The 17,917-nt window shown below is 37.8% G+C and overlaps 1 protein-coding gene across 3 annotated transcripts in view; it reads left to right on the forward strand.

The window, feature by feature from the left end:
• Positions 1-17,917, forward strand: part of LOC106874181 (coiled-coil domain-containing protein 112) — a 38,744-nt gene that overhangs the window by 10,075 nt on the left and 10,752 nt on the right. For all 3 annotated transcript variants that reach the window (XM_089360874.1, XM_089360873.1, XM_052972113.2), the window contains exons 2-8: positions 3,725-3,798; positions 8,238-8,359; positions 9,146-9,235; positions 9,489-9,564; positions 11,254-11,449; positions 13,429-13,515; positions 16,419-16,568. In XM_089360874.1, the coding sequence (XP_089217000.1) occupies positions 9,151-9,235; positions 9,489-9,564; positions 11,254-11,449; positions 13,429-13,515; positions 16,419-16,568 (594 nt within the window). In that variant the 5' untranslated portion in view covers positions 3,725-3,798; positions 8,238-8,359; positions 9,146-9,150. The remainder of the gene's footprint in view (positions 1-3,724; positions 3,799-8,237; positions 8,360-9,145; positions 9,236-9,488; positions 9,565-11,253; positions 11,450-13,428; positions 13,516-16,418; positions 16,569-17,917) is intronic.

Consider the following 17,917-nt stretch of genomic DNA (forward strand, 5'->3'; position numbering starts at 1 on the left):
TTTTTGTGTGTGTGTGTATTTATATATATATATATATATACATATCTTTGTGTGTGTTTGTAGTTATATATAAAATTTCAAATGAATAACATTTACATGCCTCTATTCATACTGTACATATGTACATATACATGCAGTTATCTCTGATGACTACAAAACATTTCCCAGAATGACCATTTTCTCTCCAGTTTCTTCTATAATTAGTGATTGCCTCTGCAGTCTTGTTAGATGTGTTCTTTAAGTCTATCAGGTTTGGCTGTAAACTATCATTCATTCGTCCATTCTTCCAGTCAAAGAAGTGAATAATTACAGGCACTAGCTATCTGGAATCGTGATTACTTCTACCTGCAGCAATTCCACAATATCGTATCTTAGTTGTTTCAAGATTTTTCATAGCAGTATTAATAGAATGATTTTATATTCTATAAACAATAGAACACGATTTGAGAAATAAAACTTTGGTTGCCAGTGGAGATAATGTTTCTCCCAACTTTTACCATTCCATTCTTGGTCTGGCTACTTTGCTTTTGACACATTGCTTTCTATTGCTTTCCATTGCTAATTAAGTCACCTAGGTAACAATGGCTACTCCTAAGAAGACTTCCAGGCATTTGAAAGAATCTATCACATGCATTCTCTGACTGCTGATTGCTCCTGTGCATCTGTCTCATACAATGCTTGTCTTCATTGTTAGCCTGGCTCTGATCCCTCTATACCTATTGTGCATTCATAGTTTGAACTGGATACACCATGTGAGATTTCTTCTTATTACTATTTGTATCAAATATAGCCATTTTGCTGTTGACAGTGGAGTCCTCTCTACTTTCATCATCATCATCATTTAATATCAGTTATCCATGTTGGCATAGGTTGGATGGTTTAACAAGAGCTGGCAATCCAGAGGGTTGTGCTAAGTCCTATTGTTTGTTCTGGCATGGTTTCTTCTTCCTTATATCAACCATGACCATTTTGCTCTCAGAGTGAAGGACAATATATATGGTGCTCATCTATATTGTGATGCAATGTGATAGCAAGACATGGGTCTTGTATGAAGAGGTTTTGTAGAGGTTAGCAAGAAATATAACCAGCTTATTCAGCCAGACATGTGATGTTAGTGTTCATGAATGATAGGGCACAAATGAGCTGTGAGAAAACCTAGCAAGATAAGAATTAAATATAATATGGTAGAGAGAAGAGAAAACTGATAGAGGCAGATGCTGCCTATGGAAGATCTCATTTGTATAAAGAAGTGATGAGCATGCTAAATGAATGGAACCAGTTGAAGAGAAAGAACAATGAAGACATAAAACAAAGTGGTGAAGGTTGATCTTAAGAAACTGAACGCCAGGTAAAAAAGTGACAGAAGTGCATTTGTAAGCCTAGAACTTATTCTTTCGGTCGCTTTTGCCAAACTGCTCAGTTACGATGGCGCAAATACACCAATATCAATTGTCAAGTGATGGTGGTGGGGATAAACACAGACACACAAATACATACATATACATATATATATGATGGGCTTCTTTCAGTTTCCGTCTGCCAAATCTACTCACAAGGCTTTGGTTGGCCTGAGGCTATAGTAGAAGACACTTGCCCAAGGTGCTACACAGTGGGACTAAACCTGGAACCATGTGGTTGGTTAGCAAGCTTCTTACTACACAGCCACTCCTACACCTATACATTATTGATATTTAAAAAAAAAAGTTTTTGTATTTTTAATCAACAGAAAAGTTTCCTCCTGAAATAGCTATAGATGTAGGAGTGGCTGCGTGATAAGTAGCTTGCTAACCAACCACATGGTTCCAGGTTCAGTCCCATACATGGTACCTTGGGAAAGTATCTTCTACTATAGCCTTGGGCTGACCAAAGCCTTGTGAGTGGATTTGGTAGACGGAAACTGAAAGAAGCCCATCGTATATATGTATATATATATGTTTGTGTGTCTGTGTTTGTCCCCCCCAACATTGCTTGACAACTGATGCTGGTATGTTTACATCCCCGTATCTTAGCAGTTCGGCAAAAGAGACTGATAGAATAAGTACTAGGCTTACAAAGAATAAGTCCTGAGGTCGACTTACTCGACTAAAGGCCGTGCTCCAGCATGGCCACAGTCAAATGACTGAAACAAGTAAAAGAGTAAAGAGTATAACTATGCATTTGTATGTAGAGATTTATACAATTCAAATCTGAAGTTAGTTTATTAGATTTACAGGATTTATATCTCAAGTTGGTTTTGTCATTAGCCTCATTTTTGTTAGAGCAATTGGTGAAATAGAAATTATAATAATAATGGCTGCAAATTAATTTTAGAATATAAAAATGCAGTTTTGATTACAAAAAGCTTCCATCATTCTTTTTTTATGTTTGTGTTAGAGCTCAGAATTTGGATGAGATCAGCAATATTATTGTTTTATATCTGCTTACTAATCTGAAAGAGGAATTACTATAAATAGATGGGGGCTTTTACTGAGATGATGGCCTATTCATCTTGAAGAACTTCAATTTACGACGAATTGAGCAATTAACAAAAAAACATACTCCTTCTTCAAGCAATATGGGCTCAAAATAGCCGCCAGGCATAACACCACTGTTGTTAATTTCCTCGACATAACCTTTATCGTAATTAACTCTGTGTTCTGTTCTTCTCATAAACCAAACCAATCATTTAATTACATTCACTGTTTATCAAAAGCATTCCAGAAATAAAATCAACAACATTGTTAAAAACATGTGATTTAGATTGTCAGAACTTCTTGTTAAAGATATTTGATGATTACACAAATTTCTGCAATGATGTCTTGACTAAAAATGCATATAATGAGAAGAAAAAAAATATATATATATAAATTGAAGAAAGCAGGCTCCTTATTATTGACAGCAAAAATAAAAAGCAGAATATAATTTGATATTTTCTTTGCACTTTGAGTTTGTTTGTAAACTATCAATAGCAATTTAGGTTAAATTTCCTTTGTCAAAAGATAGTCTGGTTCCCTTAATTATTTTTAAAGAATTAAATTTAAAAAGAAATGAAAATTAAGTCAGTTATCAGCTGTTAAAATGTGCATACATTTACATATATATATATATATATATGTAACATATGGTATATATATATATATATATATATATATATATATATATATATATATATATACACCATATGTTACATATATATTATATCATATCTTGATACAGTGTGGACTAAGATCCCCATTGACAGGCGACTGGTATTTATAGAGTGTTAAACACTTTCGGTATGCAGTATGCAAATTAGAGACTCCTTCACAGAGTAACTGCTGCATTTGTTGAGTATATAAACATTTTGGTTAATTGTTTCTCTGGAGACTGTCAAAGTGATATGGATGCCTCTGATGAGAACCCATCAAGGTTCAAAAATTGATTAGGGTTGTTCATTGTTTTTCCAGTCTGCAGAGAAATGGCTAAAATTTGCTGTTTATAATTATACGATATGTTATATATATATATATATATATGTTATATATATATATATATATATATATATATATATATGCACGCAGCACACACTGCAAAATGGCTGGTGTTAGGAGGTGCATCCTGCTGTAGAAACCACATCAAACCAGACTGGAGCTTGGTGTAACTCTCTGGTTTACCAGCTCTGGTCAAACTGTCCCACCCATGTCAGCATGGAAAACGGATGTTAAAGGATGATGATATGTGTGTTTTTGTGTTTGTGTATCTTCAGACCCTAACTGTTAACCCTGCTTTGGCGAGCAAGAAAGTGGATCTGAAGAAAGAACTTCAAAAGCTTCGGGCACAGTAAGTTTTTATCTTTACTTCTTTTTGTGTTTCCCTCTTTATCTTTTCTACTCTAGGCACAAGGCCTGAAATTTTTGGGGAAGGGGCCAGTCAATTAGATCGACCCCAGTATGCAACTGGTGCTTAATTTATCGACCCCAAAAGGATAAAAAGCAAATTCGATCTTGGCAGAATTTGAACTCAGAACATAAAGACAGATGAAATATCGCTAAGCATTTCACTCAGTGTGCTAACGTTTCTTATTTCTTCATTGCCCACAAGTGGCTAAACATAGAGGGGACAAACAAGGACAGGCAAAGGGGTTAAGTTGATTACATCGACCCCAGTGCGTAACTGGTTCTTAATTTATCGACCCCGAAAGGATGAAAGGCAAAATTGACCTCGGCAGAATTTGAACTCAGAACGTAATGGCAGACGAATGGCATGCTAACGTTTCTGCCAGCTCGCCGTCTTACGGTATGTAAATATTCTTTTCTACTCTAGCACAAGGCCCGAAATTTTTGGGAATGGTGGGGCAATCGATTAGATCAACTTCAGTATGCAACTGTTATTTAATTTGTCGACTGCGGCAGAATTTGAACTCAGAACATAAAGACAGCCGAAATACCGCTAAGCATTTTGCCTGGTGTGCTAACATTTCTGCCAGCTCACCACCTTGTTTCCCTCCTTATCTTTCTCTCTGCATGGCTGCCTAGCTGTTTGTCTGTCTATCTATATCTAACACTATGTCTATATGTGTCTCAATGAATTCAAGTGGTCTTGTGGTTTGGGTGTTGGAATCATAACAACAAAGACACAGGTTCTGTTCCCAAATTGCACACCACATTGTGTCTTAGATGGGGAAACGGTTCTTTTCATGTTATTCCATCCTAGTTGGCTAAAATGTGTATTAACAAAAGCTGAAGCAACTTGACCTTACAATAATAAACTGGTATTCATTCCTGAGAGAAGTCTTGTTCTTTCAGTTACTTAATGTTTCAGAAACGAGAGTAAATGATGGCCTAGTGTACCTGTTGGCTTAAGACAGAGTTTAACTTCAATACAATTATATATCTGTCTCTGTTTATCTATGTTTCTCGAATTTTTTTTATTTTCTAACCATCTATCCATCCATCCATCCATCTAGGTAGCTAACTATCTATCTATTTCTATCTGTCCATCCGTCTATCCATCCATCTCTCTCTCTCTCTCTATCTATCTATCTATCTATTTATCCATCTACCTATCTATCTATCTATCTACCTGTCTATCTACCTATCTATTTACCTATCTACCTATCTCTATCCATCTCTCCATCCATTCAAGCATGAAAAGGATACTGATGATGATAATATTACAGGCTTCTTTTCAGTTTCTGTCTACCAAATCTTTGGTCGGCTTGGAAGTAAAAGACATTTTCCTAAGGTACCATTCAGTGGGACTGAACCAGAGATCACATAATTGGAAAATGAACTCTTTTAACCATATAGCCTGCCTTCACCTAATCATTTTTGGAAATAACAGGTTTTCTAATGTCAAGGAACCAACTCTTGCTTTCTCTGAAGCTGGAATTTCCTTTTATGTTTTCGACTCAATGGGAATTTATGCAATGTTTGCATGTAGCTTTACTTTCATACATATTAATGGTGAGAAATATGTTATCTGCAGCTTGTGGACATGTATTATGTAAAGGAGCCTCTTATCACTGTGTTTGAGCTCGGTTTTATTCAATGTGCATATGTGTGTGTGTGTATGCATGTGAGCACACAACTACAGTAGCAAATTATTTGTAAACTTTGGCTGGAATAATTGGTTTTATCAGTTGAGATTTTTACCATCCCTTATTTTGTATTCATTCAGCAAGAAAAAGAACCATAGCTTTCTGTATGACCGTGAGTGTGTATGTGTGTTGATGTATATAGTGTGTATGCATATATATATATATATATATATATAAGATAGAAAGTATGGTTGTTAATTCCAAGTGGTTGAATATACAAGCAAGGAGCAAAGATGAAAAAACACAGAAGATTTGTTTCACATGACTAAAGAATATATTAGAATAACCATAGCAAAAGTACTTACCACACAGCCACTCCTGCGCCGATCCACACAATCACTCCTGCGCCTATATATGTGTGTGTGTGTGTGTGTGCACACGTGTGTGTGTATGTGTGCACGCGTGTGTGTTTGTGCATGTGTGCATATGTATGTTTTAGAGAGAAAACAGGGCTTCAGAAGTTTGCTTAGAAACCATTAGATCACAGGTTTAGTTCCTGTTTGGCACTTTGGGCAAGCGTCTTTTATTGTAGCCTTTGTTTGACTCAATCCTCGTGAGTGAAACAGGGGAGATGGAAACTGTGTGGAAGCCCATCACATAGATTGTAGCTTTAATTCAAAGGTCCACCCTGGTCATACATGGAAAAATGGATGTTAAATAATGATGATGAATGATATTGTGGGAAGTAGCTTGCTTACCAACTACATGTGTAGCACCTTGGGCAAGTGTCTTCTACTATAGCCTCGGGCCGTCCAAAGCCTTGTGAGGGGATTTGGTAGATGGAAACTAAAAGAAGCCTGTCGTATATATATATATATATCTGTATGTGCATGTATATGTTTGTGTGTCTGTGTTTGTCCCCCCAACATCACTTGGCAACCGATGGTGGTGTGTTTACGTCATTGTAACTTAGCGATCCGGCAAAATAGACCGATAGAATATGTACTAGGCTTACAAAGAATAAGCTCTGTGGTCAATTTGCTTGACTAAAGATGGTGCTCCAGCATGGCCACAGTCAAATGACTGAAACAAGTAGAAGAGAGTAACCAAGTTGGGGTGCTTTGCTGCATTGGACATTAGCAGAATAACCTATTGTGCAAGAGTTAAGTGACAGAAGAACTACCTTGAGGAAATGAAATAATAATACTAGTAGTAGTATAGTTTTTAAACGACAGAAACAAATTTGAGTGTTGAATTTAAAGAGATGAAATGGCAGCTTGTCAGAAATGTTATTGGTAATCGAGTTGTGCAACAAGTGATACCTAAGGGATTTGATTCCTATCAATTGGTTTTAATCTTATTTTCTTTCATGTGTTTCAGTCATTTGACTGCGGTCATGCTGGGGCATTCCTTGAGGTACTTTCAGTTGAAAGAATTGACCCTACTCTTTACTTTCTTGTACTCTTTTACTTGTTTCAGTCATTTGACTGCGGCCATGCTGGAGCACCGCCTTTAGTCGAGCAAATCGACCCCAGGACTTATTCTTTGTAAGCCTAGTACTTATTCCATCGGTCTCTTTTGCCAAACCGCTAAGTTACGTAAAACACACCAGCATCGGTTGTCAAGCGATGTTGGGCACACAAACACACACACACACACACACACACATATATATATATATATATATATATATATATATATATATATATATATATATATTTAAAATACAGAGATGCCTATAATAGGACATCTAACCCACTAGAAAGAGCAGCAAGAAACTCTATACCACAAAAATAGGGATAATTTCGAAAAAAAAATGAAAAATAAAAACTTTTACCAGTCTACACTCTGTACCATAGTTTCAAGTTATTTAGCAAGATAAAACCATGGTACAGAGTATAGACTGGTAAAAGTTTTTATTTTTCATTCTCTTTCGAAATTATCTCTATTTTTGTGGTATAGAGTTTTTTGCTGCTCTTTCTAGCAGGTTAGATGTCCTATTATATGCATCTCTGTATTTTAAATGAATAATATATATATAGTCTATTGACTAATTTTTATTCTCGCTGGACCACTGGTGGTAAATTAAATTTCTAAAATTTTTTTGCTGCCCTATGATTTATTAATATATATATATATATATATATATACACACACACATATATACGATGGGCTTCTTTCAGTTTCCGTCTACCAAATCCACTCACAAGGCTTTGGTCGGCCAGAGGCTATAGTAGAAGACACTTACCTAAGGTACCACACAGTGGGACTGAACCCGGAACCATGTGTTTGGTAAGCAAGCTACTTACCACACAGCCACTCCTGCGCCTAATACTTAAAAAAAAAATTTTTTTTTTAAACCTGATACTTATTCTGTTGTTATCTCTGGCTGAACTGCTAAGACACAGGGATGTAAACACACCAACACCAATTGTCAAGCAATGGTTGGGGACAAACACACACACACATGATGGTCCTCTTTCAATTTTCGTCTACCAAATCCACCTACAAGGCTTTGGTCAACCCAAATCTGTAGTGAAGACACCTGCTCAGGGTACCACACTGTGGGACTGAACCCCAAACCATATGTATGGGAAGCAAGCTTCTTTACCAAACAGCCATGTCTTTGATTTTGTTTTCTTTTCAGTCTCAGATCAGTAATTATAGTATTGGAGATTATGAAGTGTCTGTGTTAGAATCGATATTGCATTTGTGCTGACTTTTATATTTCATTTTCCAGATTCCTGACTATACAACGTGAACGTGATGTAATCCTCTATGGGAAACGCGTTAGCAACAGGAAAGAATTCCTGCCACTGCAAGAAGTTGACAAGAAGTCTAATGAGGAGATAAAAGCAGAAAGTACGTCCAACCAATCTCACTTTCTCCTCTTCTATTTTCTCTTTTTTATATGCTTCCTGTTCATCATCATCATCATCATTATTAAATGTCAACTTTTCCATGCTTGCATGGTTCAGATGGAATTCGTTGTGGCAGATTTCACTGTGGCTGGATGCCCTCACTGTCACCAACCCTCACCTGTTTCCAAGCACGGTAATATATATTGCGATGACTGGAAATGAAGTACACTGCTTGTATAACAGTGATGCTCATTTACAACCATAATGTTAAGACAGGGGTACACACTACCATACGACGTAGCATGCAGAACCATTTCACTTGTTGGCCATTCTGCATCCCTTAATACTGTTTACTACATCCACACATTGCATTGACCATCCTGTCCCCTTCTGTATAATACGCACCCCTTCTCTAACTTGAGTCAAGGAGGTCTATATAACGTCCTTGGTTTGTAAACATATATACGGTAACGTCCTTTATTATTATTATAGATATAACATAATGCAAACGTGTAGCTTTTTTGTGCACTTTGTTTGCAGAAAATAAAGAAATAACAGTCAGTGAAAAATAAATATTAAGTAAATTGCCTTTACATATTTATCACTTAGAAAATTTTGCTTAGAAAATATTTTTCATTTTTAACCTCATATATAGTACGCACTAGAAATTTTGACCTATAAATTTTGGGAAAAAAGTGCGGATTATACTCGAGGATTTACGGTATATTTAATAGATCAATGTAAACAAGTTGTCTCTAAATGCTATTTCTTCATTTATATTTTCTAGAACATATGTTGAAGCAGAATCTTGCCAAAATACAGTCCATGGTATCTCAGTTCAGGAAAGAGATGAAAATGATAAGGCCCAGCCCTGAATGTAAGTCATCTTTACCAGTCTTTGTGGAATTAAGTTGTACTGCTAACTGACACGTCATTGTGATCACCACCACCATCATTTTAACATCCACTTTTCCATGTTTGCATGGGTTGGAAGAATTTGTTGAGACATGATGGTGCCTTTAAAAAAAATACCTGGAAGAAGGTAACTAGAAACCCAAAATTGCTGGCCTTGTGCCAAAATTTGATAATGTAATTTATTATTCTCTTGGTTCTGTTTTTTTTTTTCAAAGTTGTTGAGAAATTGAAGAATGTTATGGAAGAAACGGAACAGTCTCTTAGTGAGTTTAAAGAAAATCAACGGAAAAGGTACAAATTACTAAATTATTTATTTTCTGTCTTTTAATTGTTTCTGTCACTGGACTGTGGCCATGCTGGAGCACCACCCCACCCATTATTTATTTTTTATGTCTGACACTTAGTCTATTCGTTTCTTTTGTTGAACTGCTAAGTTACAAGGACATAAACCAACCAATGACAGTTGTCAAGAAGTGTTGGGAGACAAACACAAACACACACACAAGAATATATTCTTACATATACAAATGTGCATGTATTTGTACACCTACACAGGCTTCTACACAGTTTCCACCATAAGGCATTGGTTGACTCAAGGATTTAGTTAAAGACACTTAACTGAGGCATATTGCAGTGGGATTGAACCTGAAACCTTACGGTTGCAAAGTGAGCTTCTTAACCACTCAGCCATGCTTATTTATAAAATTATTTAATCATTAATCACAGAATAATTTAGTTCTGCTTTTTTTTTTCTTTCCCTTAATCTGTAAATGAGCAAAGTCAGAGCATTGGATGAAATACCTTGTCATGTTTATTCTGTCACCACAAGGGCCATTCTTTGTTGTGATGTGATAGCTTACATGCCTCAATGATTCTGAGAGCTATGCCAGCAAATTGCAAGCTTCTGGTAGGGCTTCGCGTGATGGACAAATCAAATGATAGAGGCCAGATTAATATGGTCACCATTTCACAGAAGTAAAAATGGGTTTGTGTAGGGCCGACATCCCTACCTAGAAAAAAAGCAAAGTTTCAGAAGCACCAAATGGGTAAAGACCCCCTTTGGTCATGAATGACCATGGGATTGCACCTAGAAAGTTTTTCTCCGAGGCACAAGTCTGGGCAAGGTTGTTTATAGAAGACCAGTAGTCGCCCATGCATACCAGCCTCCCCTCATCACACCACTGATGTTATCCAAGGGAAAGGCAAAGACCGATACAGCTTGGCACCAGTGACATCGCAACTCATTTCTACAGCTGAGTGAACTGAAGCAATGTGAAATAAAGTGTCTTTTGCTCAAGAAAACAACACACAGCCCGGTCTGAGAATTGAACTCACTACCTCATGTTTGTGAGCCCAACACTCTAACCACTAAGCCATGTAGTCTGACAAAACCTTTCTATCTGCATCCTGAGCCTTTCTTGTCTGTCCCTCTGCTGACCATGGTATTTATAACAGCCGTGGCAGCTAGAAGGACAGACATACTGCAGCAGAGATTGTGCCTAAATAGGTCAGCTCCTGTCCATTTGAACTTTGCCTAACATGGCTGAGGTGGTAGGTCAAAGGAGATGATTTATCATTTTTTTGACAGGAAAAAGAAAACCTTTTTTCACGCCTGTTGATAGTGGTGGTTTTGGCGACAAGAATCCTTAGATTTGGTTTCGAATCTAAGCTTGGAGAAGGAAGTGTTAATTTTTACATATTTATTCTGGCTTTTCAATGCATTCTTCATTTCAATCCTACCATTGTCTACTTGGGTGGAAAACTTACTCTGTCAATGTTTAACATCTTTATGTGACCCTTGGCTGTCTTTAACAGTCCAATCTGTTGCAAACATTTGGGCCAGGATTCCAGTTTAAGGGTACCTTCCTCCCAATAGTTCCAAAGACCTCTAAAAAGTACCATGAGCATTGCCATTTCTTGAGACTAAGTGATTAGGACATTTTTTTCTTCCATGCTTCTTTTGTCTTATTTGTTCTTCAGTTACGAGGAATTAATGAAAGAAGAAAAATTGACTTCACTTGAAATTCAAGCTCTTGAGAAAAAATTTGAAAGTTGGTCCAGGTCTGGTGAAGTACAGATTAATTTTGAAATTGGCTCAAAGAATCAAAGTAAAACTTCTGGACCATCATCAAGGGACATTATGGTTGATCTACCACCAGAAGTTGCCAACTTTGATGTAAGGTTTCCATTCAATTCTAACAAAAATTAGATTTTTTGTTCTTTTGCTTCAGTTATTTAACTGTGGACATGCTAGAGCACTGTCTTATCAATTCCTATTGTTTTGTTCTTTTAGACTTTTACTTGTTTCAGTCATTTGACTGCAGCCATGCTGGAGCACTATCTTAAAGGGTTTTAGTCGAAGAAATCGACCCCAAGACTTATTCTTCATAAGCCTTGTACTTATTCTATCAGTCTCTTTTGCCGGAATGTAGATATAAACAGGGACATAAACACATTAATATTGGTAGTGGGAGGACAAACACATACACAAACACACACACACACATGCTTCCCCTAGCAAATACAAATCAGACGCAGAATGTGTGTCATTAGCCAGCTGGAGGAGATGTCTTCCTGGGGCTATAAACATCAGTAGCACTGTCCTGTATAGGATGCCACACTCAGTTAGCAAATATATGTTACAGTTCTGTACTGCTACTGTTTATATCTCGCTCAGAGATTTAATATAACATTCTCTCTTTTCTACAAGAGCAGCAACAGTGAGCCACTAGAAAAATATATAGTAATTTGCGAATGGAATGAGCTTCCATCACTATCTGGTGATTAACACATGGAGAGGACGAGTAACTACCGAGAGACTCGATGCCGTATATATCACGTATGGCTAGTAATGGGAGCAATGACCTCCCCTCACAAATACTAGTCGGACACAGAATATGTGTCATTAGCCAGCTGGAGGAGATGTCTTCCTGAGGCTATAAACATCACTAGTACTGTCCTGTTGGCAAATATATGTTATGGTTTCATACTGCTGCTGTCTATATCTCGCTCAGAGATTTAATATAATATTCTCTCTCTTCTATATATATGTGTGTGTGTGTGTGTGTGACAAGCTTCTTTAAGTTTCTTATTTCTTTATTGCCCACAAGGGGCTAAACATAGAGGGGACAAACAAGGACAGACAAAGGGATTAAGTCGATTGCATCGACCCCAGTGCGTAACTGGTACTTAATTTATCAACCCCGAAAGGATGAAAGGCAAAGTCAACCTCGGCGGAATTTGAACTCTGAACATAAAGTCAGATGAAATACCACTTAGCATTTCGCCCGACGTGCTAACGTTTCTGCCAGCACGCCGCCTTTTGTAAGTTTCTGTCTACCAAATCCTCTCACAAGGCTTTGGTCAGCCCAAGGTTATTGAAGAAGATTTTTGCCCAAAGTGGGACTGAACCTGAAACCATGTGGTTGGGAAGCAAGCTTCTTACCTCACAGCCACACCTGCACCTATAATTATATTTATTATAAGTCTTGTAGTTATTATTCCATTGGTCTCTTGTGCTGAACCATTGTCAAGTGGTGGGGGTGTGTGACATGACTAGATTCTCATGTCAAAACTGATGGGAAAGTCCATTGTATGGTCTTACATGGAACCAGCATACGGTGACCTCACGGACCTCACCAGTGCTGGTGTCATGGAAAATGCACTCACTACACTCTGTGAAGTGGTTGGGGTTAGGATGGGTGCCAGGCTGTAGAAAACCAGGCTAAGACCGACATTCAGTTGTGATGCAGTCCTCTGACCCACTCGATCCTGTAGCACTAATCCACTAAACAGTGTTGGTGGTGATGATGATGATGATTGTGGTGGCAGTGGTTGTGATGATGATGATGATGATGATAATGGCAGTGGTATTGGTGGTGAAGGTAATGAGTGTGTGTGTGCATGAGTGTATACGTGTGTGCTTGCACATGTGTATGTATAATCTTGTAATCCAAATCTACTATTTCCCATCTTGACTCCATGATCCCTTTGAATCCTATGCATCCATTCAGAAACCTAATTATAAATGTCAAATCTGAAGCATTTTCCCATTATTTCGTTCCCTGTTATCCATAATTCCAATTGTTTTCTTTCAGTTCTTTTTCCTTTTTCTATTTTACCAATTTTTTTTTTTTTATTGTTTTTGTTTTTCAGAAATATGTTCTCCAAAATGGTGGCCACCAAGGTGGATGGGACGACTATGATCATGAAACTTTCCTTCGTTACCGCATCAAATACAAGGTTAAGTCACGGGCTTAATCGAATGTATATTCATATTTCTAGGGATCCTGTCCCCTAAGTCTGTGACGTTAATATGTCTACTTTATTAGAAAGTAGCAAACTATCAGAATCATTACAGCACTTGGCAAAATGATCAGCAGCATTTCATTCATACGTTCTGAGTTCAAATTCCACTGAGGTCAACTTTGCCTTTCATCCTTTTGGGATTGATAATTAAGTACCGGTCAAGTAATGAGATTGATGTAATTGACAAACCCCTCACCCAAAAAACTTCCAGGCCTTGTGCCTGTAACAGAAAGGATTATTATTATTATTATTATTATTACTATTATTAATGATGTGGTGAGCTGGCAGAATTGTTAGAACGCTGGATGAAATGCATAACGGTATTTTGCCCGTTGCTATGTTCTGAGTTCAAATTCTACCGAGGTCGACTTTACCTTTCATCCTTTTGGGGTCGATAAATTAAATACCAGTGAAAGAGTGGGGTCGATGTAATCGACTAGTCTCCACCCCCATTATTTCAGGTCTTGTGCCAATAACAGAAAGTGCTATTATTATTATTATTATTATTATTATTAATAATAATAATAATAATAAAGCAGTGAGCTAGCAAAATATATAACATCATTTTGTCCATCTTTACGTTCTGAGTTCAAATTCCGCAGAGGCCACCTTTACTTTTCATCCTCTTGGGGTCGATAAAATAAGTACCAGTTGAGCACTGGAGTTAATGTAATCGACTTACCCACGTCTGTGAAATTGCTGGCCTGGTGCCAGGATTTGAAAGTAATATGTCTACTTTATCAGCGGCTGTTCTGAACTTAAGCTTTTTGATCCCTGTGCAACAGTTCTTCTCCCGTTCTCAATTCAGAGAAGTCTTTTCTGTATCTTTTTAGTTTGGTCCCTGCTTTTTCAGCTCTGTGTCAGTATTCTGTCTCCAGTTATTTTAGGGCATCCTCTCTTCCACTTCCCTTCTGAATTCCAGGCCAGGCCCTGGCATGTAATGTAGGTTGTTGGATCCCTCCTTAAGATGTGGCCTATTTCCACCTGTGCTTCAAGATTTGTTCATTCCACATGGGAAAATATTTCGTTGCTTGGCAACAAGTGATCATTGTCCAGGGTTTATGCTCATCATAGAAGCTGACAGAAGACCTCTCATACGATAATTTACTTTAGTAAAGACTCTAATGGTTTTTCATTGTGGAGGCATAATGGCCCAGTGATTAGGGCAGCGGACTCGTGGTCATAGGATCGCGGTTTCAATTCCCAGACCAGGCGTTGTGAGTGTTTATTGAGCGAAAACATCTAAAGCTCCACGAGGCTCCGGCAGGGGATGGTGGCGAACCCTGCTGTACTCTTCCACCACAACTTTCTCTCACTCTTTCTTCCTGTTTCTGCTGTGCCTGTAATTCAAAGGGTCAGCCTTGTCATACTGTGTCACGCTGAATATCCCCGAGAAATACGTTAAGTGTACACGTGTCTGTGGAGTGCTCAGCCACTTGCACGTTAATTTCATGAGCAGGCTGTTCCGTTGATCGGATCAACTGGAACCTTCGACGTCGTAAGCGACGGAGTGCCAACAACAAAATGGTTTTTCATACTAAATTGGGTGCAGTCTCACACGGTGTCAAACAGGGTTATCTACCTTATCTTTCGGATCTTTCCAGATATTTTAGACATTAAAAAAACTTCAGATATTTCAGAGATCATTTTTTTTTTTTTCAGAATCATAGTTTTAGCATCTATGATCACTCAATGGCCTGAGTGTGTGCTCCGGTCCCTGGATCCACATAATGTCGTTGATGGTTCACTGTCAGGTGGTGATAACCTATGGCATTTAAATTATTATAAGCGGGCCACTCATCTGAATGAATTACTGAACCTTTTTCACATTCTCTCTCAATAATTGGGATCAGACTGTTCTCGTCATGCTGTTCCACACCAAAGTATTGACAGTGAGCCTTATTTGAGACCAAAAACTCACAGCCCATCAATTCTACGTCCATGGTTCCTTTCGTTTCGATGTTCTGCATCACTGTCCTCGAAGAGAGGAGCGTTGTCGTCATTCAGCATTCTTCCTCAGTTGTATTTTCGTCAACCAGCAAATCTTGCTTCATCGATCTGAATAGGATTATCGTTTGTTCCAACCATCTTCCCTCATCGTTCATGATAAACTATGGCTCCACACACCTCGCGGCACATATTGTACCAGTCAGTTATTGTATTTTTTAGATTTTCCTGTTAGAGTCACTGCTGTAGTCATGGGTATATACCCATGACAAAGAAAAATATTATAGTTCTATATTTAAGAGATGAGGAATTATGTACATTATTTACATTTGACAAGCATGTGGCATAGTGGTTAAGAGCACGGGCTGTTAACCACAAGATTCCGAGTTTGATTCCAGGCAGTGACCTGAATAATAAAAATAACAATAATAATAATAATAACATTGAAAAATACCTTAGGAATGAGAACCCAGAGTCAAACTTTCCCCAAAACACCTGAAGAAGGCTGGAGGGTACATCAGCCGAAATGTTATGTTAACAACAAACAAGATGAGGACAAATATCCGTCAAATGTAATTAATGTAGAAAAATATTAGTTCTAAAATTTCATACAGGCTCAGCTTGCAGTTTAATTTGTTGTTCACTTACAGAAAACCAATTTTTCCATGTAATGGAAAAATTGGTTTCCTTTATCAACTGAACGTCTAAGGAAGAAAACTCTGGCTATACTGTTTGACAACGTGGTATACCGCATAGTATACTAGCGCCCTAAATTGTTCTGGCTCCCACCGAGTTATGTTGCTATGTATTTCATTACATATATACTGACGCAAATCTGAAGTATTTGTTTTGTTACATATTGTATTGCATATTTAATGGTTTGAATACAGAAGAAGAAAACTTTCCTTGAGCAAGTGTTGCCAGCTCTCCCTGGGAGATGTACAGAAGATGTAGAACAGCACATAGTTTGGTATGAACAATATTTGCAGCTGAACCAAGAGAAGAAAGATGCTATAAATCGGTGGAAAGGGCTAAAACTGGTGAGTTGAGTTATCTCCCCTATCACCTATAAACCGGATTGAGGGAATCATGTCATCCGTTGCTGGTGGTCCCAGACACCTTATTTAAAATGAATTATCAATTTGCTTGTTATTGTGGATAGATGAGGTTCTGTCCTAAAGTGATCACAATAAACGGCTTCCACTGAGTAGACATTCATCATCACCCTATCATCATCGTCATTGTCGTCATCACCCATCTCTTATCGTTGTCGTTATCGTCGGCGTCATCATTACCATCATCGTTATCATTGTTTTTATGTCTGTTTTCTTCCACGTTGGTATGGAAAAAGGAGGGAAATGTTAAAAAAAAAAAAACTCCTTGGGGGTAATAGGAATTCTATAACTGGGGGCCTTTCCTGACGTCAACCCTTACCTGTTGTACAAGTAAAGGTATACGTTACAAACGAACGCCGTTGCTGTTGAAGTCATCAGATGTGAAATGTAAGGAAGACTCACACACACATGTGTTACACACACACACATCATACATATATACAGATGTCTAGATATATAACTATATGCATGAGAATACATACATGAAACATACAAATAAATATACGCATGCAAAAATACCCTGTTGTTGATGTTGGAATTCCGATGAAGGAACCTTGGATCTAGGTTAGAAACTGGTTCTTTCTCTATTGGCAAGAAATCTTTAACTTAACTGAATAATGACATACATACATCCATCATCATAGGTGCATTAGGCTATGTACATACAAATATACACAGAAGCCTAGAAAATAATAGGTTATTCGAAGAAAAAGCAAAAGAAACTGACATAGATTCTCCAAATCCAGTTTATTAGAGGCACAGTGAAGGTGTGTAAGACATTCCAAAGAGTGTCCATCTGAGATTGTTTAGATGAATAGATGCACGCAATTAGATGTATGCACCAACAGTTCAACCAACACACCATCTCAGTCACATATTTACAAACACCAGGAACTCTCTTAACTCAAAAAGCCTTGTCACTTTCTTAGCGACCACTTGAACTTTTTTTAAGAACTTGAAAAAAAAAAAAAAACTCAAGTAGCTTGCTTACCAACCACATGGTTCCGGGTTCAGTCCCACTGTGTGGCATCTTGGGCAAGTGTCTTCTACTATAGCCTCGGACCGACCAAAGCCTTGTGAGTGGATTTGGTAGACGGAAACTGAAAGAAGCCCGTCGTATATATATGTGTGTGTGTGTGTATATGTTTGAGTGTCTGTGTTTGTCCCCCCAACATCGCTTGACAACCGATGCTGGTGTGTTTACGTCCCCGTAACTTAGCGGTTCGGCAAAGAGACCGATAGAATAAGTACTAAGCTTCCAAAGAATAAGTCCT

Source organism: Octopus bimaculoides, chromosome 12, assembly GCF_046866305.1.
Source record: "Octopus bimaculoides isolate indiv1 chromosome 12, ASM4686630v1, whole genome shotgun sequence".
Lineage (NCBI taxonomy): Eukaryota > Metazoa > Mollusca > Cephalopoda > Octopoda > Octopodidae > Octopus > Octopus bimaculoides.